At 44.4% G+C, this 25,986-nt stretch overlaps 1 protein-coding gene across 17 annotated transcripts in view; it reads right to left on the bottom strand.

Annotated features, from left to right (window-relative positions):
* si:ch211-285f17.1 (sickle tail protein homolog) overlaps positions 1 to 25,986 on the bottom strand; it is a 157,916-nt gene that overhangs the window by 5,629 nt on the left and 126,301 nt on the right. For 11 of the 17 annotated variants that reach the window (XM_020041741.2, XM_010899448.5, XM_010899450.5 and 8 more), the window contains 13 exons: positions 20,757 to 21,526; positions 18,497 to 18,601; positions 17,857 to 17,915; positions 13,045 to 13,205; positions 12,608 to 12,783; positions 6,807 to 6,943; positions 6,454 to 6,601; positions 5,071 to 5,614; positions 4,589 to 4,796; positions 3,962 to 4,269; positions 3,514 to 3,669; positions 2,892 to 3,020; positions 122 to 205 (listed from right to left, as the gene is read on the bottom strand). In XM_020041741.2, the coding sequence (XP_019897300.2) occupies positions 122 to 205; positions 2,892 to 3,020; positions 3,514 to 3,669; positions 3,962 to 4,269; positions 4,589 to 4,796; positions 5,071 to 5,614; positions 6,454 to 6,601; positions 6,807 to 6,943; positions 12,608 to 12,783; positions 13,045 to 13,205; positions 17,857 to 17,915; positions 18,497 to 18,601; positions 20,757 to 21,526 (2,985 nt within the window). The remainder of the gene's footprint in view (positions 1 to 121; positions 206 to 2,891; positions 3,021 to 3,513; positions 3,670 to 3,961; positions 4,270 to 4,588; positions 4,797 to 5,070; positions 5,615 to 6,453; positions 6,602 to 6,806; positions 6,944 to 12,607; positions 12,784 to 13,044; positions 13,206 to 17,856; positions 17,916 to 18,496; positions 18,602 to 20,756; positions 21,527 to 25,986) is intronic. The other 6 variants (XM_020041744.3, XM_020041745.3, XM_010899449.5 and 3 more) reach the window with 5 other exon arrangements.

Here is a 25,986-nt window from a genome sequence, read left to right as displayed (position 1 = left end):
TATCACACACCCTTATTCAAGGCAGGTTTGACATTAAGTACGTCAATATGAATGTTTGTGTATTAAATGACCTGAAACTTTGACTATAAGGTTATAGGGGTTAAAAATATGGCATTCTTACCCCTGGGCTCTGACGAAGAGTGGTGGTGTTCCCATTTTCATCTGTGATGGGCTGTTTGTCCTCCCGAGTGCTGTCTGAGCTCTGCTAGGACAGTTCGTGAAGGGAAAGCATTATTGCATTCTATGAGAGCACTTTATAGTGCAACTGCACTCTGAAGCCTAGTTACCATTAGCATCAAAAATCAAGCCAGGTCAGGCTTATCTTGGTGGGCAGAGATCAAATATGGACCTGAATTACAAACCCGATTCCAAAAAAGTTGTGAGTAAAAAAGGAATGGAATAATTTACAAATCTCATAAACTTAGATTTAATTCACAATAGAATATAGATACCATATCGAATATTGAAAGTGAGACATTTTGTAATGTCATGCCAAATATTGGCTCATTTTGGATTTCATGAGAGCTACACATTCCAAAAAGTTGGGACAGGTAGCAATAAGAGGCCGGAAAAGTTAAATGTACAGATAAGGAACAGCTGGAGGACCAATTTGCAATTTGCAGAGGATCACCAATTCCCCCAATGCTGCGGGCGAAAAATAGTGGAGTAATATCAGAAAGGAGTTTCTCAGAGAAAAATTGCAAAGAGAAATCCAGATGTCGTATCTCTCTGGGAAGACCTTGCATTTTCCAACATGACAATGCCAGACCACATACTGCATCAATTACAAGGTCATGGCTGCATAGAAGAAGGATCCGGGTACTGAAATGGCCAGCCTGCAGTCCAGATCTTTCACCCATAGAAAACATTTGGCGCAACATAAAGAGGAAGGTGCGACAAAGAAGACCTAAGACAGTTGAGCAACTAGAAGCCTGTATTAGACAAGAATGGGACAACATTCCTATTCATAAACTTGGGCAACTTGTCTCCTCAGTCCCCAGACGTTTGCAGTTTGTTATAAAAAGAAGAGGGGATGCCACACAGTGGTAAACATGGCCTTGTCCCAACTTTTTTGAGATGTGTTGATGCCATGAAATGTAACTTTTTTGGAATCTGGTTTGTATATTGTTAATGGAAACAAAATGTATTGAAAGTTGACCCTTGGATAAAGCATCTTTTGATTGGCATTACTATACAATGTGTTTTAACAAAAAAGTTGGCATGTTTCATTCCTCTGTGATTATACTATGTTTTTCTATAAGTGTTATTATAAACTGGGTGGTTTGAATCCTGAATGCTGATTGGCTGATAGCCATGGTATATAGACCACAATTATGACTTGACATCACTTTTTCCTGCTCAAATTTCTTTGTTAACCAGTTTATAATAGCAATAAGGCATCTTTGGGGTCTGTCGTATATTGCTAGTTGCTACGGCATTTTGGAGTGCCAGTCATTATATATCACTTTGTCGAGGCACTCCGAAATGCATCATGGCAATGAACAGCTCTTAGCCATGGTATATTGGCAATATACCACATCCCTTTGTGCTTTATGGTTTAATTAGGTGCCTTACATGGCAACATGCAGTGAATAGTTAGGATCTAATAAATACAGGAAGTTGGAATGTTAATTGATAAGTGGATGGATTATATAGAACACTTTCATGGGACAATCTGGGATACGAACCACAACAAGGCAGTCGGCCATTGATGTGCAAAAATACATGTATCAATCCCAGATTGCCACTTTGTGTTAAGTTAGAGACCAAACTACAATGCTAATCTGAAGTATAGACTGAAACGCATTTTATGCACTGAGTAGCTAGTGTTGTAAATCAGGTTTTTTATGTTCTAATCTTTCTGGCAGGTGTTGCAGGAATGTTGAATTTATAATTCCCATGGGATGAGTAGAATACAATGTCTGAAAATGTGTCTGTAGGAGAAACATGACGAATATATTACTGATGTGTGAGCTAGACAAGTTTTTCATGAGTACAATAAATCTGACCGGCAGCTTAGCTGGATCATTCAAACAGCATGTCTACAATATTCAGTGATAAGCGGTGTCTAAAGGAGGAACATTAAATACAATCCCAGATGGCACCATTTTCTCTTATGTATGCACTGCTTTACACCTGAAAGGACACATTTACACTAATAGTTCCTTGAGTGACGCTTATCGCATGAACAGACCTTTCTCCCGTGGATGCGAACCATATTATGCATATGTTTAGGCTTTACAAGGAATTAGCACAACTAGTTAAAGTTTTATAGAAAAGTGGTTAGATGAAATCCCTGTAAATAGGTAAAGAAAAAGAGCATGCAAAGTGGTCAGTTGACCTAAAGTAAACCAAGTCTGCAAAAACAAGTCTGTCATCCAGCTCACAATAAAACATAGCTCCTCTCAGTAGCCATCAAATCGAATAAATGTCATTTTTACCAGCAATTTATTATTAGAATAAAGGGCAGTTATTCCAAAGAAACAGACAAGACCATTAGATTACGTATGGATTTAGGTAAAGGGTTAGTTTATTGATTGGCTCAATCAAGACAAACATAATGCAATTGAATATCCATAAGAACATTACACCATATATTTGTTGGACACACGCAAAATAAACTTTTCCAGACATTTTCTGCAGACTTAATCAGAGAAAAACAAGTCACAGCCAGTTCCATTGAAAATGGAAAAGAAGGATCAGAGAGAAACAGAAAAGGGAATTCTGGGTAGGGTAGTTGTTACAGTACAGCCTTCTTGACTGACGCAGAAGCAGGGAGGTGTAAAAGGCACGGAGGAGGTTGAGGCACGGGCAAAGATCAGTAGCTGGCATCACGAAGTGGGCAGAAGCAGGCGATTAGTTAGGTGGCTAAACGGCGCCAGAACATTTACCTTTTTCTCTTTCAGGGGCAATAAGGCCCCAGGTCTTAGCTCTTTGATTTGGGCCTCAACTCGAGTAGGAGATGTCTCTAGCACACTACTTTTAACCCCTACATCCTTTACTGTGCACTTCTGGAACACCTAGAGAGTGAGCATATGTCAGGTGATTAGGGTTTAGGGCCTTGAGGGTTTGTGCCGACCCAGATCTTCCATATGAAAGTGGACGGGTTATGAGGAACACCTGCAAAACCTGCCAATTGAGTGTGGCTCAATTGGCACTTTAAATGCCGGGGTTGTGGGTGTGATACCCCCCTCGGGCCAACACAAAAATTATCGACAACGTATGCATTTAGTCGCTCTGGACAGGAGCTTTTCTGACTGACTAAAAAAGAAAACACTGTTAACCTAGCGACGTGATCAACGCCTGGTTAAACCTTCTAGATTAGAAACAAGACCAGGGCTAATTCCGGTTTCGTTAAGGACTGGCCGATCCACCGCTAAGTGAAGGTAACCCAACCGCTGAGAATGAAAGCAAAGAGGACCTACTTCCGAAGCGAAGGAGAGCCACCTCCCTCATACTTCCTTGTCTACTGGTGAACGCACGGCATTCTGTTGGGGAAAGGACGTGTCTCACCTGGAGCTCGGCCATGATTTTGTCTCCCTCATCCACCTCCTCCTCATGGACGGCTGAGGTCGCAACTGGGGGCGGAGTGGAGGGCTTGGCCGTGGTCTCAGCCGGGCCCTTGGTGGGTTTGGACGGGGTCCCTGGGGAAAGCATCTCAGTTTCCTCCTGGGTGGATGGAAATGATCATCAAGAACTAGCATCAGATGTTATTTACCGCAAGTGGAAACACACAAGCATCAGCCGTTCTAAGGTACATGGATTACATTGTTTTCAAACTGCTTGATATACTGTGCATCGTCTTCATCCCCTCTTCCCTATGTTACATTTTGCTGGGCCACCCGTTTCTGAAACCGTATCTATGGTTAATGACTGTCTCTGGTCCACAAAACTATGTGCGGCTTGCCGATGTCAGCGATGCCCTGGACCAGAGCTAGTGGAACATCCGTGACAGGCTGACCTTTTCCGTGGCAGAATCCTTCCGGCCTGTGTAGACCACCTCCCCAGAACGCGTTGTGGTCATCCCGGAACTGAAGGTGGGGAAGGTCTTTCTGGGTGGGGGAGGCGGGGGGGACCTGCTGGCTTTCTCCAAGCCGACCTTGCCCACTTTGTCGGTGGTGGACTTGGCGGACGTGGGGGTCTTCGGGGATCTCTCCACAGAAGGCTTGGTGGTGGCGGGGGGCTTATCGAGATCCAGCTTGGCGAGTTTGTCAGGAACAGGCTTGGATAGGGCTGGTTTATCTGAGCTTGGCTCAGGCTGGTCCTCTCCTATGACAGACAAACACAGGCGTAGACATTTACACAATCTAGCCGGTTGTGTTTTTTCAAACTTACAGTTATGCGGAGATACATTCTTAACATTTGGGCATTTGGGAGAATCAAACCCACTATCCCGGCATTGCGAGTGACATGCTCTACCAACTGAGCTAACAAGGACATGGGTCATACAAACACACAAAAGGTTAACGTCAGGTTAACTGCGAAGGGGGAATTTAAAACTACAAAGAGAACATTTCATGTTCAAAACTGTGCGATTGCTTTGTTAACATGTACTAATTATCAGGTTGCCCTGTGTCCTTTGCCCTACCTGGGGATGGCTCCGCAGGCTTGGGTGAATGGGCGGGGCCGTCCGGGGAGGCAGGGTGTGTTGCTGAGGCATCCCCCTCGCTCGGCACCTCCAGGCTGGGGATACCTTTCATCATGTTGGCCTGGGCCTCGCTCAGGATTCTCTCAAACTCCCTCCCATCGTAGTGGCCTATGTTCTGTCTGCGCTCCTCCCACTCTTTCTCTGCCGCCTGCGGATGGAAGAGGTGGGTGATACATGGAGAGAAAAAAAGAGAGAGAGATATGAGAGCAAAAAAAGGAAAAATAATGGACATTTAAACTGATATCAGATACCATTACACTTCCTGGAGAGCTAACCTCCGGTAGGTTTTCCCTCCAAAACCAGTTGACCTCACCTGACTGAGTGTATCAATAGGCTAATTATTAGCATCAGAAGCACCAGATTATGATTAGCCCTCTATGAACAGCATCTGACTGAAGAATGCTGACTTCCTCTGGGCTTACCTCTATGGACATGGCCCGATTTTTACTCTTGCCACTCTTTGTGTGAATCTCCTCGATGAAGAGGTTCCCTGATCCGTTACCCCCGTTATTGACCGGAGCCGGGGTCACCAGCTCGGCATTGACAGCCGCTGCGGGAACAGGGCTCTTCTTCTGCTGGGCAGGGCTTCCCCCCTGACTGGAGGGGTTGGAGTGGGAGTCCGTGGTGGCACCGGTGGAGGCCTTGGCTGAGCCTGGGGAGTCCCGGCCCTGGTTGTGGGTTGGGGGGCTGGCCTGGACCAGCAGGGCTGCAGAATGCTGGAACTGTTGCATTTGGACCGGAGCGCTCTGGACATGGTGGATGACCACTGGGGAGGAGGGCGCGACCACCTCCGACCTGATGGAGCAGGACTGGGGCTCGAGCAGTGCTGAGGGGGAGGCCGGAAGCTCCGCGAGGGGGTTGGGGTCCACGGTGGTGGGGGTTTTGGCAGGGGTGATCTCAGCTGGGGACGGTTTCCCCGTGGCGCACCCAGGGTCAGAGCCTTTCAAGAGACCCTCCGTAGCACATCTGTAGGGCAGAATGGTTAGCATTAGTCTCGTCCGGAAACCCTCCTCGGTGAAAGCCTCCTGTTATCACACGATGCTGTGCTGCCAATAAAATCAACCGCCCTCAGCACCGGACAGTATATTCAGAATTTTGGAGTTTGAAACAACGCCTGCGTCGCTGAAGCTTGTTAAGCCTGAAAACACAATCAGCCCCTCAAGTGACTTTGGAACAAACCTGACGCCAAGTGAGTGTCATCATCTCTGACGTGCCGGGGGAGAGCCAAGCCGAGGACGTGGCATAGTATAGTTTGGATTTGTGGCGCGGTGTGATACGCCCTGGGTGAAAATAATGACCACACAAAAAGAAGAGTGCCTCTGACAGATATTTATTCAGAAACGGGTTGCCTCGGGGAGCCGCGTAGCGCTCGAATGAATTAAGTTATCTGTTCAGTGGAGAGCTAAATCAAGATGGACACCACCTCTGGTCATTCTGCATGACCCTTTGGACAGGATGAGAGCCGAACCGTCACCAGTGTAATCAACTGTTGGGTGTGTCTTACTCTATCATCTAAAAACCCCACTGTCTGGCTTCTGTTCACTGTCTCTCTCTCAGCTTCTTCCTAGCAACTCTTTGCCCCCTGTACCTCTTGGTTCACATTCTAGAGGCTTTTTTCGAAGTGCGAGCTGGCACAGTGCCTCCGTTACGGATTTAATAAGAAGGGACTATTATGAGGAATATTGTACAAGAAGCCCCCCCCTCCCCTCTACTGTGCTAGCATCAATACCGCGCTCTTACACGCATGAGGGGGAGTGAACAAGTGCACACTAAAAATGCCCGTCCAGCCTCACTGGTCGTGGTACCTTCTCAGGCCGCTGAGTGTCTCTGTGAGGCTCCGGACTCTCTTCAACATGCTGTCCAGCTTGTGGGGCTCCTCCTTGAGGAACTTAACAGCCTCCACCTCCACCCTTAGGACAGAACGCATCCTGGTCTGCAGAGCAGGGAACTCCCCTGAGGGACCACACGGAAAATAACATCACCAAACATCAGCGCAGGACAGATTTACTAGTACGCAGAACACGTTATGTTCAACATCATTCTTTTATTTATTTTTTTACAAATTGTCTTTTTTTGGGGGAAGGGGGGGGGGCACAAAAAACACATTTAACTTCTCTTAATTCTTTTCAAAGCAGGCTACGCTGTATGGCAGTCTTACCTTTGAGACCAGCCAGGGATTCTCCCACTCTCCGGAGGTTAACAGCCCCCTCCTCTACGTCCTTCAGGGTCACAGACCTGTGAGCCCCCGCTGAGCCGGTGTCCCGCTTCAGACTGTCCACATACTGCTCCAGTTCACTACACACAGAGAGGACGCTCATAACACCAGCCCAACACCAGCCCAACACCACCCCGCGGCCTCTCACTGCTGTATTTTCCGCCACACTAGACGATGTCATTACCTTGCAAAGGGTGCCACAAATCGACGGGTAGATGCGAGTTTCCTTCCTACTATTTAGGAAATTTGAGCACCTGGAAAAGGCCCCATCATCATTTCCTCTTCACGGCGAACAAATGATATGTGAAGCAGCCATCAAAACCCTGACACTGATGGTGCTAACGGATCACTGTAATAGACTGGAGATGTCCTGCTTAATGTGTCATTTGAAACAATGACACTCTAAAATGACACTAGAGGGCAGAATATACTCACTCAAACGTATGTGTACACAAGTCTAGTTTAAGGTAACTGACTGACAGTTGAAAAGTGGGAAGAAACAAATAAATATAATATTTTCATAAATTTATATTTTATAAAACCTATGTTCTTCAACCCTTAACCAAACCTTAACCAATTAAAATAGCATCCGTTTTTAAGATTCTGCCTTTGATATGCACAAAAGTAAAAAATGAAATGCCCAAAGCTAATAATGTTGCAAAGTCATAAAAATCCATTGAATTCAACTTATACATATATTATGAAAATATTGAAAATGTGAAATACCATACCCAATATATTTGTTTTCCTTTTTAAGTGGGTTAAAAGTCATTTCAATTAATAGAATGCTTTTAATATATATATATATATATATATATATATATATATATATATATATATATATATATAGTGCCAATCAAACTACCACAAACTAGCAGTAAGATGTTACCTTTCGAATTACACATGATTAACACAATTATACTTAATAATTGCAGAAAACAACATTCCATTTGACTGACAGCGTACTTTTCAACTGTCAGAAATGCACATGGATACCATCACTTAAACATTATTCCGATTTGATATAGCTTAAAAAAACAAAGTGATTCCATCCCTCAGGGGCCGAGAGAAAAGGGTCTTGCTTAAACTTAAATAATTAAAAAATGTTTTGAACAATGAATCCACTTAGGAAAATCACAGCAAGACGGAACCACCGTCGCTGCAATCTCTAGGCTACATTAAGCGTGACACTTCGCATTGGAGCTCTGAGCCAGAGCCGATCGATTCCTCCTGATAAGCTAGAAGATCTGAGCTGGCACTCTCTATGAAAACAACATCTCTTATTCCACACGCTGCAGCCCGGCTCCACACAGAGAGCACAATGTGAATGGGGAACCCGAGCCCAATCTGAGAGTCGTCTGAGCCGTTCCTAGGGCCAACTTTGCAAAAAACGTCGGTCAGAAACGCTCTAGAACTACAGCAAGGTGACCTTGTCCAGGGTACTTTATATTTAAGTGTTAATGGCAAACGTTTCTCAGTCAGATCATGCTGCACCTACACCATGTGCGTCCGCTCCTGACTAGATTAGGTTACTAGTCAAAACTTCAACTTTGTTCACATGGAAACTGGGCTCACTAGTGCAAGCACTTCCTTTCACAGAAACCCTATTAGTTTAATAGACTATATTCCGTGGGATCTCAAGCCTACAAGCCAAAGGGGAAATGTGCTTGGTAGATGATAGCATTGTGTGCTGTTCTAAACCGCTTGTGAGAACTAAAAGGGGGATTCTCTGTGACCAGGTTCCCTTGAGAGGTGTAGGCTTCAGTAGACCTGCTCTCAAAGGGGAGTGAAGAGACGATAACCAGAGGCGAAACAAGCCCTCTTATGGTACGTGAAGGCCCCGCGATGATAACTGTGGGATACTTCGGCTGAAGAGATGAAAGGGAGAACCGCCCTAAACATCTCTTCCTTCTTAAAATAACCACTTGGGACTTCAGGGAAGAATATCTGTAACGCTCGTCTACAAAGAACTTGTGGCTTTAAAAGCCATGTCTAAAGATAGCTTGACAAACACTTAAGACATTGAATCTGTTCAAGGAGTCTTCACGGGCGCTCAACTCTTCCTCATCCTTCTCTATCGCTCAAGGGCAGTAGGATCATCGTTTGAGTGCTGACAGCTGACTCTGATCCAGCCTTGTTGGCAGGCTTATGACAGCTGGTGAATGGAATTGACTGGAAATAATCAGGACTGACCAGACAAGACAGGGACAAGAAATCGTGCCCCCCCCCGACAATGAAGCCCCCCCAAAACTGAGCCCTTTGTCTCTATTTCCCTATTATTAGCCAAGTAATGATCATTCTGCATAATTTAGACAATCCCACTGGGTTTTAAATGGACCATCCAATCTGGAATTTGCCCAAACGGCCCTATGGAAGTGACACGATCGAGGAACAAAACGGGAAGGTAGGACAAACTTGTGTACACTGTGGAAAATACTTTAGGTTTAAAGACATTTGTGAAAAGCTACACAAAGAACAGCAAGTCCGCTGTCCTTGCTATTTAATCTTCCGTGTTAATCAATCCCCTTTGGAGTCAAAGGGCTTTTCTGACTGCAACAATGATAAACAGGCCTATTTTAACCTTGGTCGTTTGTTGCCTCATTTCCTCTCACAGTATTTTTAGAAACCTCAGCAGACACTCTCCCAGGTTGTGTTAAATTCGTTTTTATCCGGAGAAGGCTGCGGTTCCTCATGCCATATTCCCCCTCACACATGCAGCACTCCAGTCAAACAGAGCTCATTAGCCAGCCTTATTTAAAATACTACAGCCTTTGCTTAGTAAGACCTGGCAACGCACCAAGGAAAACACTGTGCTGAATCCGGAGGCCCACGCTCCATGTCTGCCCAAATCCCAGAGAAGACGTTCATTACAATTGTGATGTTTATCAGGGAATATTTTACCGCTGTCTACAAAGGCAGGAATCTGACCTTGTCGGTTAAACAGAGGAATTAAAAGGATTCAATTACTGATCCCAATTGGCAAGCTGCAGCGAGTGAATTCAATTAACAGCATGCTGCAAATTATTGCAGTCTGCCAGATCCTATGGTTCAGCGACTGCTAGGCTTCAGTGAGAGACAGACGTGGGCCACATTCCTCTGCCCAGGCATTGCAGACAGATGCCTGGATAGGTATTTTGCGGATCAGCTAACTAAATCATATCTCATAGCGGTCTGTCTTTCCATAACACTGCTGATGACATGGCACCCAACCATTGGTTAATGAATCCAACGCCCTAGCAGAGGACTGTAGCCACAGCCTGCCTGTACAAAACCTGGGTAATGTTTGAAAAGTCTTTGCTTGTCATTGCCAGTAACACTTCAGGTATGTTCAGTTCGTGGAAAAGATTAAACAGAATACAATCCTCCCAAACACATTATTGTGTTTTTAACAGACTTTGAGGTCTGTTCATTCATGTTTGGTGGGTGTTTAGTGAGATGTCGCTTGAAGCAATGAGTAGCCACCAATTGGGGTTGGCAGATAGCCTACAAGTTAGAGCACCCGACCAGTAACTGAAAAGACTGACTGCAAGCTATAGGACCTGTGATCGATTCTCCACTATCAAAACAAAGTATGCATTTGGAAAGACAAAAACTTAGCTGGCTATAACCTTCAGTATCTACACTCAGCTAAAGGATTATTAGGAACACCATACTAATACTGTGTTTGACCCCCTTTCGCCTTCAGAATTGACTTAATTCTATGTGGCATTTATTCAACAAGGTGCTGAAAGCATTCAATTAGAAATGTTGGCTCATATTGATAGGATAGCATCTTGCAGTTGATGGAGATTTGTGGGATGCACATCCAGGGCACGAAGCTCCCGTTCCACCACATCTCAAAGATGCTCTATTGGGTTGAGATCTGGTGACTGTGGGGGCCATTTCAATACAGAGAACTCATTGTCATGTTCAAGAAACCAATTTGAAATGATTTGAGCTTTGTGACATGGTGCATTATCCTGCTGGAAGTAGCCATCAGAGGATTGGTACCTGGTGGTCATAAAGGGATGGACATGGTCAGAAACAATGCTCAGGTAGGCTGTGGCATTTAAACGATGCCCAATTGGCACTAAGGGGCCTAAAGTGTGCCAAGAAAACATCCCCCACACCACCACCAGCCTGCACAGTGGTAACAAGGCATGATGGATCCATGTTCTCATTCTGTTTACGCCAAATTCTGACTCTACCATCTGAATGTCTCAACAGAAATCGAGACTCATCCGACCAGGCAACATTCTTCCAGTCTTCAACTGTCCAATTTTGTTGAGCTCGTGCAAATTGTATCCTCTTTTTCCTATTTGTAGTGGAGATGAGTGGTACCCGGTGGGGTCTTCTGGTGTTGTAGCCCATCCGCCTCAAGGTTGTGCGTGTTGTGGCTTCACAAATGCTTTCTGCATACCTCGGTTGTAACGAGTGGTTATTTCAGTCAAAGTTGCTCTTCTATCAGCTTGAATCAGTCGGCCCATTCTCCTCTGACCTCTAGCATTAACAAGGCATTTTCGCCCACAGGACTGCCGCATACTGGATGTTTTTCCCTTTTTACACCATTCTTTGTAAACCCTAGAAATGGTTGTGCGTGAAAATCGCAGTAACTGAGCAGATTGTGAAATACTCAGACCGGCCCGTCTGACACCAACAACCATGCCACGCTCAAAATTGCTTAAATCACCTTTCTTTCCCATTCTGACATTCCGTTTGGAGTTCAGGAGATTGTCTTGACCAGGACCACACCCCTAAATACATTGAAGCAACTGCCATGTGATTGGTTGATTAGATAATTGCATTACTGAGAAATTGAACTGGTGTTCCTAATAATCCTTTAGGTGAGTGTATATTATAGTAATAAAACTATTTACAGTTATATTGCGACTGTTTCTGGTAGATTTTCGAAGTACGCCTCCGTGCATGCTTTTTTTTCAGGATAGACAAAAATGTAGCTGGCTACAACATTCAGTAGCTACGTTATAGTAAGCCTCAACTAAAACTTTTTACGGTTATAAAGTATTGCGACTATTTCTGGTGGATTCCACAATTCTCTTGCCTTTTCACTTGATGAAAAAGTTAGCTATCGTTACCTTTATTGATAGTTATTGTAATCACGAATGAAAGAAAAATGTACGTTGTTGTGCCATGAATTGAAATAGCTTTAGCAGTGTAAAGCTCAGTCTGCCTAGAAATTGCTAAATTTTTATGACTATTCCAAGTAGTAAGTTAGTAGATACTAGTAAGCCTATTACTGGCTAATAAGCTGTTAAAACAGCCAGTGGCAAATGCCATACAGTTCATAGATGCTATTTGTGCTGGAGGTGAACTTAATAAGAAATGTTAGTCAGTTTAACACAATGCTTAATGGTGTCTAGCCACGGGCCAAAAAAGCAGCGCTGTGGCATAGTGGTTAAAGACAGTGCCCCTCACATGGGAGACCCTAGTTTGAATCCAGTGAGGGCAACAATGTTTATTCATTTTAATTGCGGGCCTGCTGAACTAGGCTTGCCTGGTTCCTTTTCTGCTTTAGAAAGACGTCTCTTTGATGTCTTTTCAACATATTGTGCTAGTATGATGCTAGCATGGTGCTAGATAGAAAATGGAGAAGAGACGGCAAGGTGAGCAAAGCAGTTAAGTCCTTATTGCCTCCTTTCTTTTTTTTTTATCCAGCCACTCTAATACATCTTGAGGGACCTATAAGGTCTGATTCTGATGGTCTTCTGTTGAATGGAATGGGTGGTGTGTTTCTCCCATCTTACCCTAGCTTGTCCAGCACTCTCTCTTCCAGACCCAGGTACTTGTGTCTTTCCTCCTCCACCAGGGCTCTTTGTCTCTGGACGGGGTCTTCCAGACGTCTCATGGCCTCCGCCAGCTTCTCGCTGATCTCCTGCTCAGCCCGCTTCAGCTGAATACGCAGAGCCTCCTGGTTCTGGAGCTAGGTAATACAATCCAGTCGAACACACATGGATGAATGTGTACGGTCAGTGATAGAAAACTGATGAACGGCTGAGGAGGAATAACGGGGCTGTGGACCTAGGCTGTGTGGTGACATTCTCCCTAGGTGAAGATCTAGGATCAGCTTTCCCTCCTCCAATGTCAATCCTATACCCTTAAGCAAGGCAAAATGCTAAACTGACCCAGAATCAGAGTCTAGATTAATGTTAACCCTACATATGGATGCAAATAGGGGTATTACCTGGAGCTGTCTCATCTGGTGAAGCTGCAGCCGGAGGTCCGACACATTCTTCTTGAACTGGAGCAGGTTGGAATGGAAAGGGGCGGAGCCCGGGAGTATTTGGGTGGAGCCACTCTCAGAGGGTGGCGCTGCACTTTTGGGTGCTAGAATAGGAGAACCTCCTGAATAGGAGCAAATCAAAAAGCCAGATTTAACACCACCGCAAGCTAGTCGCTTCTACAACGTATGCACATATGCATATTCAAGCCCATGAATGTGTGAGTGGTGTAGCATATTCTTCAAGCAAATTGGTAATGCTTCATTTTCGACTACCCCTTCCATTTTTACATTTATAAATGTTTGTTGCTGCCTTACAGTTAGCTGGAATATTGGGAGACCAGGGTTCGCATCTGGATTAGCCCAGAGGTCCGACTACTGGTGATGCAATTGGCCAGCATTATCAGGGGTTGGTAATAAAATATGGTTGCTTTCTACATTGAGTTCTAGCAACTCCTTTAAGCAGCTTGGGTGTCTATGAGCTCAATCAAGGTAGAGGTCTGGAGAGCGAATTCTTTCTGGCGCGTAAGGATTCTGGTATAGGCTGCCTGGTTGAGCATGTAGTGTGTAAAAAACCAGAAGGACATCAGACGTGTTTCGGAAGACACATATCTCAACATCAACTGTCCATAGTCTGCTGAGAGTTTCTGAGATGAAGCAGGCCCTTAAATACAAATTTAATCTCACCAAATTGAAGAGAAAAACAAGGGACAAAATTGTTTTCCCTTTATGTTACCCTTCTATCAGCAACCTTCCTTCACATCATGTCCAGTTCCACGTTCCATCCATCTAATCAGATATAATTTACTGATGGGAAGTAAAAGACAAATGTTTTGTATGAACATTTTAATAACTGACTGCCCACATCTTAAAATCTCCCAAAATGGTTATTCTTAAGGTCAATTTAAGTGACTGTTATGTTTCTTGCCAATCTTGAACCGGAGAACAGAAGCAGGCTCTCTGAGGGCAATAACAAAAGGGAAATCTCACAATGCAGGTTCTGGAAGGAGAAAGCAATTTAGTTCTCCCTTAGTCACTGCAAATGAAACACCAGTCAAAAGTGCACAGACAAATAAAAAGTAAAATTGAATGGATATAGTAATTGGGAAGCATTTTCTCCCTCCTTCTATATCCTACATGGTATACACACACATATATACATACATACATATATATGTATGCATTATCTCACAAGTGAGTACACCCCTCACATTTTTGCAAATACTTGATTATATCTTTTTATGTGACAACACTGAAGAAATTACACTTTGCTACAGTGTAAAGTGGTGAGTGTACAGCTTGTATAACAGTGTAAATTAGCAGTTCCCTCGAAATAACTCAACACACAGCCATTAATGTCTAAACCGTTGGCAACAAAAGTGAGTACACCCCTACGTGAAAATGTCCAAATTGGGCCATTGAAGAGGAGTGGACCAACATTCCACAGGCCACAATCAACAACCTGATCAACTCTATGTGAATGAGATGTGTTGCACTGTGTGAGGCAAATGGTGGTCACACCAGATACTGACTAGTTTTCGGACCCCCCCAATACAGTGAAACTGCACATTTTAGAGTGGCCTTTTATTGTGGCCAGCCTAAGGCACATCTGTGCAATAATCATGCTGTCTAATCAGGATCTTGGTATGCCTTACCTGTGAGGTGGATGGATTATCTCGGCAATGGAGAAGTGCTCACTAACACAGATTTAGAAAGATTTGTGAACAATATTTGAGAGAAATAGGCCTTTTGTGTACATAAAGAAAGTCTTAGATCTTTGAGTTTAGCTCATGATAAATGGGGGCAAAAACAAGTGTTGCGTTTATAATTTTGTTCAGTGTATATATATATATATACACACAGCTCCGGAAAACCTTAAGAGAGCACTGCACCTTTTTATTTCCTTTCCAAAAAAGTTGAAAAGGAAAGTTTTGAGTGAGGAACAGAAGCGTTCAATTTGCAGTGGTCTCTAAATTTAACCCTTCTGTTCCTCACTCAAAACCTTCCTTTTCGACTTTTTTGTTAAGGAAAGAAAAAGGAGCAGTGGTCCCTTATTTGTTTCCAGAGATGTATGTATGTATGTATGTATATATATAAATAAATATAGTGAGAGATTGGGTCAGAGATCCACGTGGAAGGAATCAGGGACTGACAGGATGAACCTCACTGGGAAAACATAGTCCAAGCTCCTATACTGTATGTACAGTGTTGTTGTAGTACAAACTGTTAGTCCTGATATTGATTTAGAGTTCTGTCAGAGATGCACAAGATTCACTTCACCTACAGTGCCCAGACTTCAATAGACAGATATAAAATCAGAGATATATAGAATCAGTGATAGATATATAGATCTATAGATAGATAGATAGATAGATAGATAGTATCTGGTACATGTCCAGTTTAACAGTTATTCAGCATTTAAGTAAATTAAATACATCTAAAATCATCTAAATTAGGACACAATATTTGTCCAAATTCAGAGAAGTTTAAATGTATTTAATATACAGTACTTAATGATTAAACAATTACAAATTAAGTCAGACAGTAATTGGTCAAAAATCTTACCAATGTAGATAACTGTAAATTATTATCTAATGAGTTAGGAAATATGTAATCGTCCAACCAGTATTTCTGGAAAACCAGGAAGTTCATCGTAAGGTCTTGTGTGTCTCAAATGACCGACACTTAACAAAGCAATACACAGTAGCAAGGCTCAGGTTAAAAGTAGTGCACTACATAAAGAATATTGTCCTATTTGGGATGTCAACTCAGTGAGTCAATTGCCTCATATGCAATTTTCTTTCCAAATTCCACACAGCCGCATTGGTTCCTAATTCAATATACCTAATATTTAGTAATAAGGGCCTGTGCTTTCCTTGGCGTCGGCCCCGCTGCCCACAGGACACCACGTGTCCTAATATTGGCACTGCCGATAGTAACAGAAAGCCAACCTTAACCTCACCACGTGTGTGTCCCAAAATGGTACCCTATTTCCTACATAGTACACTACTTTTGACCAGGGGGACCACAACTCTCTGGTACAACATAGTGCATTGTTAAAGGAAAACGGAGCACTCCGAGGCTTATGCGTTTCAGTCACCGCAACGAACGGAAGACATAAGACGTATTCAGCTGTTATAAAAAAAAAAAAAAAAAAAAAGAAAACAGCATGGACAATAGACATTTATTCCAAATGTCTGTTGTCCTTCCTTACGAGTCTGACAGACCGACAAGGTCTATGCCCTTTGCTATCTGCACTGAGGGTAGCTCAAGTTCATCACCATTACACTGTTTCTCCCATTTAAGATGGAGTGGAATGACCTGTACCCATTGAACTCTGACCCTGAGGTTGAGGTCAGTGTCTGGGACGCTTGTTTTGGGAGTGGCACTTCAAGTCGCCTTGTTCTGCTGTCACTAAGCCACATAAAGCCCCTGCCGACCTACAGAAAAATAGCAGTGTGGATCTATGTTCAATAAGAGAAAGAAAAGAAATAGAGAAAAGACACAGAGAAGAGTGAGAACAGAGAAAATGAGAGAGGGAGACGCCGCATTCCCCAAAATAGGTCTGCGTCCTAAAAGATCCCCTAACCTGGTGCACTATCGCTAACCAGGGAGCATCAAATGCAGTGCGCTGCTAAGGGAATGGGGTTCCATACGGGTCGCAGGCGTCACACTGCTACTGTCAAAGAGTAATCCCTCTACACCACTCACCAGAGCCTTCTCTTAGTAGATGACAGCTGCACCGACCTGAAGTGCAGGTTCAGAAGAATGCTTTTCCTGTGTGTCACAATACGAGAGTCCCAAATGACACCCCTCCGAAGCGCAGTACGAGACCCTACGGCTCTGGTTAAAGGCAGTGCACGAACTGGGAGTTAGTAGGCCATTCGGGATGCACGGATACCGAGAGGATGTTTACAGGACGTGTAACATTGTGACAAGCAAGTCTTTGAGGAATGACAAAAGGCACGGACCACCGTCTATTCCTTATGTGTTCGATGCCGGGGAACGATAAGCAAATGGAAATCCTGCGAGACAAAACATTTCTTTGTCTGTCTAGTAGAGACACACAACATGACAAAGCAGATTTTATCTGCAAAGTGGAAGAGAAGAAGAGACAGAAGAAGAAACAGAAGAAGTGTTTTGCCAAGATATCAGGAGCTGCTTTGGTATAAATGCCGCTCTGTGTTTTGTTCTGCCGCCCTTGAGGTTGCGTTTCTTTTACTGAACCAACATCTGCTCAGTCAGCTAATTAGACGAGAGACTGAGTCATCGTGGAGGAAGTGAGGAAAAATATGTCTCTCGCGTTCTAAGTCATGCTTTCAGCAGCACATATTGGGTTTGTTGCCTTTAACTACCCTCCCACAGCTATGATGTATCCAGAGAGGATTTGAAGGGAATATGAGTTGGCGAAGAGTAACATTGCTTGCCTGAGTAACTGGCTGACTGATTTAGATGGTTTACTGGCTTTCAGACTGACTGGAAGCTTGTCTGTCTGGGGGTTTTGGTAATTTAGTAATCAGAGAATATATGAAAGCAGCAGACTGTGTTGAGTGACATTAACATGACAGACTTGCTTTTTAATGTGTCGCGCGGGAGAGAGGCAGGATACGAAGCGGACCGCAGATTAATGAATGTCAAGGCTGTGTCACAGCTTGCACCCTATTCGTAATGCAGGGCACTCCATTCAACCACCTTTCAAAGGGCTCTAGACAAAAGTAGTGTTCTACAAAGGGGGCAGATTGGTGACTCATGCTGAGGAGTAGAAGGAGTCCCAACCTGCACTCTGCCCGCCATGAACCGGAGACGCTTGTCGTGATGTCTTCTGGGGCCGTTCACTGCAAAGGCAGACAGAGGGAGAAGGGCATTCATTTGTTTGGTTGGAACACAGTAAGAACGAGCAAAGAACACTGCACGCTATCCTGGGGTCAAGGGTCGACAAGTATTAGTAAAAAAGAATAAAAAACAGCGGTACAGACGGAGAGGCGGCCATACATGGTTGGGTAGACAGGCATACAGGTTATAATGGTGACTGTTAGCAGTTAAAGTCTGGCAACACAGTAAGTCATCGAACATCCATAACCAGTTTTGGTGCATTCACTGAAATTGTTTATTTTAAACACAATCAGACACTGTTAGGACAAGACCCTCCCCCCCAGAGTGTGTTTAAATGCAGTGCTTGCCTGCAGCCAGATCAACCAACAGAGGTATCCATTGTGTAGAATAAATGTTAATATTAAACCCCATGTCCACCTTATTTCCTTAGGACTTGGTTCCGTTTTCCTAAGCTGCCTCAGGAAGCAAACACTGAGAGCTAGTTATGATATCCCCCCCCCCCACCATTCTGGCTGTGCCAGCCTGGGCTTATCTCTGGGAACTCAATATCCGACGCTGCCTCACTTTTTCATCTTCTGCTTACCTGAGAGCCTCGTGGGTGCCACTAGAGTTTGGGGACTTTAAAAGTGCATGCTGAACAAGACCAGTCAAGCTGGCAATCTGTTGCTCCATAGCCTTCATTCTCTCTCTGCAGAAAACATCAGAAAATCAAGCTTTTAACACTTGGGGCCTACCAGGTGGTGGAACATTTCAGTCAAGAGTACTTCTTATGTTAGAAGTGCTTCTTAATATAGGTGTATTTAAGTTTGAAGTACTTTACACGAACGAAATTGCTCTTTCAGTTCTTCTGGCATTATTTCCATGATAAACCGGTATAAAAGGACGACTCATGTAGCTACAGGATATTGAGAATAACATTTACTTCTTTTGATTTTAGCAACACTTTTGATTTGTCAAATAGACTGTGTTTCTGCTTCAGAAACAACAGAGTGAAATGCACTGGTAATAGCTTGCCAAAAGTAAGCGTTTGAGGCTGTCAAAGTACCACACCATAGCAGTGAATACTGCATTCTGGTAAAAAAAAAAAAGAAAAAAAAGAAACATTATATCCCGGCTAGCATGGTTTAATAACTTCCTTACTTTTCCCTCACGGAGTCTGCCTGGAGAAGACCGCAAAACAAGAGCGGGGTGAATGGTGATTTAAAAAACACAAAAAACCCAACAAGACAGGGCCTGTCCCGTAGAATTAGCTCAGAGGTTGGAGATTAGCTGAGATTAGTTGGGACATAAGAGCGCACGTTGTGGAATGATACAATAGATTTTGTCAACGGCGCCCGGACGAGAGAGCGTAGACCGACTCGTCCGTTCTCAAATGACTCCGGCAGCACCGTCGATGCGGAGGGAACCAAAGACGTTGTGAATAGGGATTCTTATGCTTGGTCGTCGCTCGGTGACCAGCCAGCCTCAGGCATAAAGAAAGCACTGTGCTTTCGCATGTCATCACTTTATCTAATGGTACAGGAGGGGAGGGCGGAGGCGACGCTGAGGGCCAGGTCTAAACCGAGGACAAGAAGAGCAATTGTGATCAGACCGCGCTGTGTTAGACAGCCACAGAAAATGTGCTGTACAGAAACCTCAGGTTTAGCTCCAGTAGGTGTCCCGAAGCACTGACACGCAGAGACAGTAGTTATTCTTGTAACTGCTGTGTATACAGCAGGCTTTGTAATGGCCCTTATAAAGGCCTCTACCTGAACGTAACAGCCTATGAGTGTCCAAGCCAAGTCCCGCTTGAAGGCAGCAATGCTGTGAAAGAGCATAACAGGACCTGACTGGGCGATACAAGGACCTGACTGGGCGATACTATTGTTTTATGTGTGAAGTACAAAAATTCCTTGTCCCCCTTGAAGTTCATTCCCTGACCCCTGGTTCCCTTAAGATGGTTTGTCTTGAAATGGTTTGTCCTAAATGGCACCCTGTGGCCAAGTAGGGGCACTTCTTTCAACTAGAGACCTGTTCGTTTTACGGTCAAAAGTAGTGCACTGCCAAGGGTTTCTGGCGCCAGTTGGGAACGTGGACATGGTGTTCGTGCCATGCAGGTGGTCCTACAGATCTGTTCCACTGATTCTGCCGTTTCCTTATCCAAGCAACCCGGTCAATGTTTTCTTTGGTTTTCCCCCCCGAGTGGTGCACAGAACAGCTCCCGTTGCCCCTGGGCCAAATCCATTTCTCTGAAACCACCTATGATGGTATGGCCGGGGAATGTCCCCCGGTGCCCTCGCCTGTGTTTGTGAGTTCTGCCCTTTGTTCAAGCAGGACCAGCCGAGTTGAAACAGCCGTCGAAAAAAGGGGGCCGGAGAGCGTGGGTTTACACGATCTAAACGGGAATGCAGACAGAGTGTTTTTGAAACAGAGGGATACCTAATGATAATATACAGTCTGAGGCGCTTTTCCATTATTGCAGTGGCCTGCTTTTCACTGAGTAAACCAACTCTCTTCAACAGTCGCCACTCCTCGGTTTTACCAAGGACTAGGAATAAGCTGTTCCTCCAAACAGAGGCTCGCACACACAAACCCGACCTAATCTAGCCGAACCACACACAGGCAATCCCTGACTTCAGTGTGTTATGAATGCGCACTGTGAATGTATGTGTGTGTGTGAGAGCACGACATCTCAGCTCTGCAGTGGGGATTATTAAACAGCCTGCGCTGGGATGAATACAAAGCAGCCGAAGGTGCAAGGGCAGCGTGTTAGTTTATCCATGCTCCCATGCGGTCGCATGCCCTTTCATTGTCCCCCTTGCCAAACCTCCCACCCTCCGGTCCCCCGGGATTGGCTGGCTTACCGTGTCTGGGGGTCGCTGGCCGCCGGGATAGGTCCGTGACCTTGGAGGTCTGGGACAACCGGAGACATGTTGCCCCTGCCTTTGATGGCTTCCTCCTTCCGGAAGGACTGGCGAATGGGCGAGGCCCGCTCCAGCGGCACGCCCCCGTGAGGGTTGGGCACCACGTGGATGTCAATCATCCTCACCTCGGCCATCCTGTGGGGCGATGGGGGCGGGGTCTTGGAGCCCAGCGTGGGCAGCTGGCTATCTCCGTACTTCCTGGACTTCTGGCGGTACAGCGTCGGCTGGTCCATGGCCTCCGTTGGGCTGGGCCCGCTGTAGGAGCCCGCGGAGCGGATGGAGGCGCGGTGGTAGCCGGCCAGGCTGCCGTGGTCCACCATGTCCCCAGGCGGGGCGTGACCCATCCTCAGGTCGTTGTGAAGGAGGTACGGGTCGGCGTACAGCCCCTCACCGCCCCTCGCCAGGCTGTGGGCCTTCCCGCCCACGTCCTCGTCTGGCTTGACGTCGCGCCTCTCCAGGATGGCGCTAGGGCACGGCGACGCGGAGCGAGCGGGAGGCGTGGCGTTGGCGACGCGCTCCCGGGGCATGGTGGCGCTGCAGGGAGCGGGGCCCTGGCGCTGGCCGAAGGGGATCCGTGAGGGCGAGGGGGGCATGGAGTGGGTGGTGGGCGGGGACATGGGGACCTGCATGTGTGGGTGCAGAGGGGGGCCCATCGGGGGATGACGGAGTGGGTGCTGCCCGTCACGGCCAACATACATCTCTCTGTGCATCTGGAAGGGAGACGGAAAACGTTAAACACCAAATTGTTTCATCCCTAAGTTTTCACATGAGTCTACTCAGGAGACAGAGACGTTTCATGGAAATGGAACTAGCGAGTTAGTTTCATATACAGCCTGCAGTTTTTAAGCGAGCCCCCTCCCAAAACACACCACAGATCCTTGTAGTAAACTACATTCCACCAGGACCAACATGATATTGGTCAAAAGTAGCCAACTTTAAAAGGGTGAATGGTCCCACTTGGGACGCGAACAACTACTTTCAATCCAGGCCAGTATGTGTCAACCACATAGAATAGATCAGAATAGATCAGCACATCAGCGCTTTTTCAGAGTGACAAAAAAACTGTCAATCTTAAGTTATTCCAAAACCCCAGGGTTGCTTTTCCACTATCAATATTTTAGTAACATTTCACAGACACTCCACATAGCAGGCTTCAAAAATACGAGGAAAATGAAAACAAATATCCTTAATACACATTTTAAAAAACAATTTCTGGGTATTTTTCTTTTCAAATCCCATCAGATAAGCCGTGGCATAGTTCTTTCTTAAGATAGGTGATTGCCATCTGTTTCTTTAGGGTTCATGCAAGCTTATTAGCTCAATTCATAAGTGTGCCTTATTAAAACAGCCCCAATGTGAAAACGCTAACAGAACAGGAAAGAAGGAGCTGATAGATTCAGATTCAAGCATTTGGCGCAGCCCTTTTAAACAGGCGGAAAAACAGGTCAACTGCAACGACTGCCTGCGAAACCAAACCAGAGTTCCCGTGGACCTTAAAACAACGTGACTAATTTTATTCTAGCAATCACTGTGCTAGGAGAAGCATGACTGGAGATATTCTGAGATCAACGGTGTTAGAAACAGAGGCTGTGGAGTACGTAAGGGCCTTTTCACACAGGAATGCACGTCTAACTCATTGCCAGGACGGAAGGTATCCTACTTCCGTACACACTACTTGCTGTGGGTTTGTGGTTTTCGTGGCGCAGCCACCTGTTTTGGCGAATGAATAGTCTTTACTTTGACGTAATTATCTGATCTAAATCGACACAGCCCTTCCGCAATCTGTTACTGAAGCCTGGTGTTACTATAGCTTAAAAGCCGCAAGCCATTGTACTGTATACGTCATATTTGTTTACAAGCAACGCAGTTAAATAACTTGTGTATTGTCAATACGGACAATTCCCATATTATGCTCTCTATACTGTTTTGTACACACGGCCAAAAGAGTAGCAGTTGGAGATGTTTCTGTACATTGTCAATCTTCGGCTACTCTCTCAGCGCATTTGGCCGGTTCATACTTCACAAACCACTTTCATCTCCCACTTCTTTGATGAAATATTCACGTGGTGACTCCCCACAAATGACCACGAGTTGTCCCTGAAGTCAAGACAGTTTGTATTCCTCTCTGCCTGAGCGCTGGCCATTGTATCGCCCGTTGTCGTAACAACAAACAGCCTTATTAGGTCATCACAGGACTTGCAGTGGAAAGAAATTGACACACAATACGTTCATTGTTTCTCCATCGGAACTCTTTCATGTTCAGATTTCTGTGGAGGTGGATCTGTTGGGACTCCAATAGCCTGATGTTGCGCTTACATGAATCGGGACTTAGCTGACTTCATGAGATCCTCCCAGACATGCTGTCCCTATAATGAGAACCTTAAGGAGGCAGCGTGGACGGAGAGCGCTTTAAACGGTCCACATGAGCTATGAATCACCTCACATTGTTGAGATGTGTTTATTTATTTATTGAGGGCACCGTTTCATATGTCTGCGGACAGACCCGGACCTCACGCCTTATAAGGTCCTGAGAATGAATTCAAAGTGGTCTTGAAAGAGGATGAAAGGAATTGCACACTTCAGGTAATACGTGTTTCGGATTGGCAAACCATCAGAGGCAGAGTGAAACAGCTTTGCTTGGCTTCATACTTGCAGCTTTTCCTTTGTTAGGATGTGTATATATTACTAGGTCCTGCCCACCAAAGAAAACAATTGTCCCATCAAACCAGGAGAGAAATCGTTTTTTAACATTGAGCATTTCCAAGTGTGAAAACATTTGGTTTGGGTTGTCCTCCTTTTTCAACTCTGACAGTAAGCGATTGCACTTAGCAGTTTAGGCTTTCCGTACGTTTTTAGGACATTTTGTTCCATATCTTTAAATAGAAGATTCCTGGCCAGAGTAACAAAACATTGTTTACGGGGAGTGTGTTTTCACTAATCACCCGTGGGTTTTTTCTTCGATTGCTCTGGATCTGGCCCAGACTTGAGTCTTTGTCTCGATGACACATGCTTTTAGCTTTTGATTCTTTTCACCTCTATCGCAGACATCAGCCGTGACACACCACCCATTGTGCTTCCTGTCACTTTACACTTCTAGAAAGAAGCATTCAGTAAACACATTTGTACTTCATACATATCTAAACACTTTTAGTAATGCATATTCACTGATAAGACTTTGGGAAAATATTGAATCTTAAAAATTCTCATCTAGATTACATTTTGATTCCTTTACCTGTTCTTACAGCTTTAACATCTGACTCACGCCTAAACTGAACAATGGTGTGGTTGTTAAAACCTAGAAGCAGGAAGGAGGATGTCTTTATTTGAGGCTAGCATGTGAAGACCAATACTCTATTTTACCACAGTGTAACCGTGGTTTATCAGTGTCAAGCTACCCACAACATTTATATATATACTGGTATTAGATGAACACGTTCAATCCTATTCCCTATGGAACAAAAGACAAACATTCTCTGTCTATTTGCCCTTGAGTAAGACAAATTAAGAATGACTGAAAATGAAGATAAAAACAAATACCTACACCAGTAGGAATTCTCAGTCGCAAACTGTCTCATAACTCTAACCTTTAGGTCAATAACTCTGACTTATAACTCAGAACTCTCAATCACCAACTCTGGTCTCTCCATTAAGCATACTGAAAAACTGCACAGATAATAATACAGTCTTTTGCTTTTTTCCGGCTCTGTTCAAAAAATTACCTGGAATTAAATACAAATTGGCTACTTGACTGGCAGGCATAAGTGGCTCATGTGCAGTGGAAATTGTGTGCTTTATTTGAGTCACCACTGTTACAATTCCTAGATGAGAATGAAACAGCCGGTTCAGTCTGCCTGTAAGCCTGCTGATTAGCCGATGCACAAATGTACCGGGCAAACGGTCACTATTAGCTTGGCTACCGCTAATGTATTTAAGCCCAATAATCTATTTAAACCCCCAACACATTTGGAAAATGCAAACAAATGGAAAATGTGGCAGAACTGCAACGTGTGTGCGTGTAAACATTTATTTAGAGACGTTTGAACACTACTGACCCCAAGAGCAGCGTTCTCCCACTCTTACCAAACCAAATAACAGGTGGGAGCATCCTCTGGTTTGTTGTGTTTGCCCTCTTCCTAGAATGCCAGGCATTTGGTTTTACAATTAGCGGAGCCAGCTAACGCAAGTAGGCTTCAGAAAGGCTCCTTTGTCTCGGATGTTTTAGAAAAAGCACACTCTTAGCTGCACATCTGTCAAGAATAAAGAGAGTTTACCTTGTGTGTGTAAGTGTGTGCGTGCATGAATGGGGTGTGTTTGTGTGTGATAAGTGTTTGTGTGCACGCGATTTGTATGACTGCCCAGTCTGTGCACTGAAGCCAACCATACGCTAATAGTTCAACGCCGTAAAAACAACTACTCTCAGTTTTGCAGTCATTATGCACTATATCACAGAAACAACATGGTCATGGATCAATGTTGAACAAATTCGATTCATTCATCAAATCAAAGCGGAGTACTGGCAGACCAGCCGCTACGAATATCGACTTTAGATTTTGGAATACTATGCAGATACTGTATCCCTTTATAAAGATACTGTAGCCCTTTATACAGACACTGTATCCACTTTACATACAGGTATTTTTGTCCTGCTGGAAGAGCCAATAACGATTTAAGTTTAGCCTCCTGTAGAGGCCGACAGGTTTCGGAAATACAATATATATTATTAAATTATAATACATGTATATGATATGTATTTTATTATCATCTAATTTATACATTTTCCAGACATTATCATACTTTTCTGAGTCGTTGCTAACCTATTGCCAAGTATCCTAAAAAGGTCACCTCATATTTATACCCCAGTCAAGGACGACTGCTTAAGAGTTTCCAAAGATTCCAATCTTTAAAAAGTCTAATCTTAATTGGATCGAATCAATTTGATTTTGTTTATGAGGTTTTTAAAAGGTGCCAATAAATATGACATGCCTATTTTTGTATAATTATAATAATATTAATTTCTTAATGACCATTTTTTTTTTATTTTAAGGTATTTTGTTCAAGCTGGTATGCAAAAATGACATCTTTTCACAGCCTGTTTCGTTAGGTTTACCCAGGTTACCAACATTTCCGGTGAACACCATATTCACCCGCGTTGTTATTGTTTGATTTTCTC

This window comes from Esox lucius, chromosome 21, assembly GCF_011004845.1.
Source record: "Esox lucius isolate fEsoLuc1 chromosome 21, fEsoLuc1.pri, whole genome shotgun sequence".
Classification (NCBI taxonomy): domain Eukaryota; kingdom Metazoa; phylum Chordata; class Actinopteri; order Esociformes; family Esocidae; genus Esox; species Esox lucius.
Note: the sequence above shows the minus strand (reverse complement) of the source record. Positions and strands in the feature narration are given on the sequence as shown.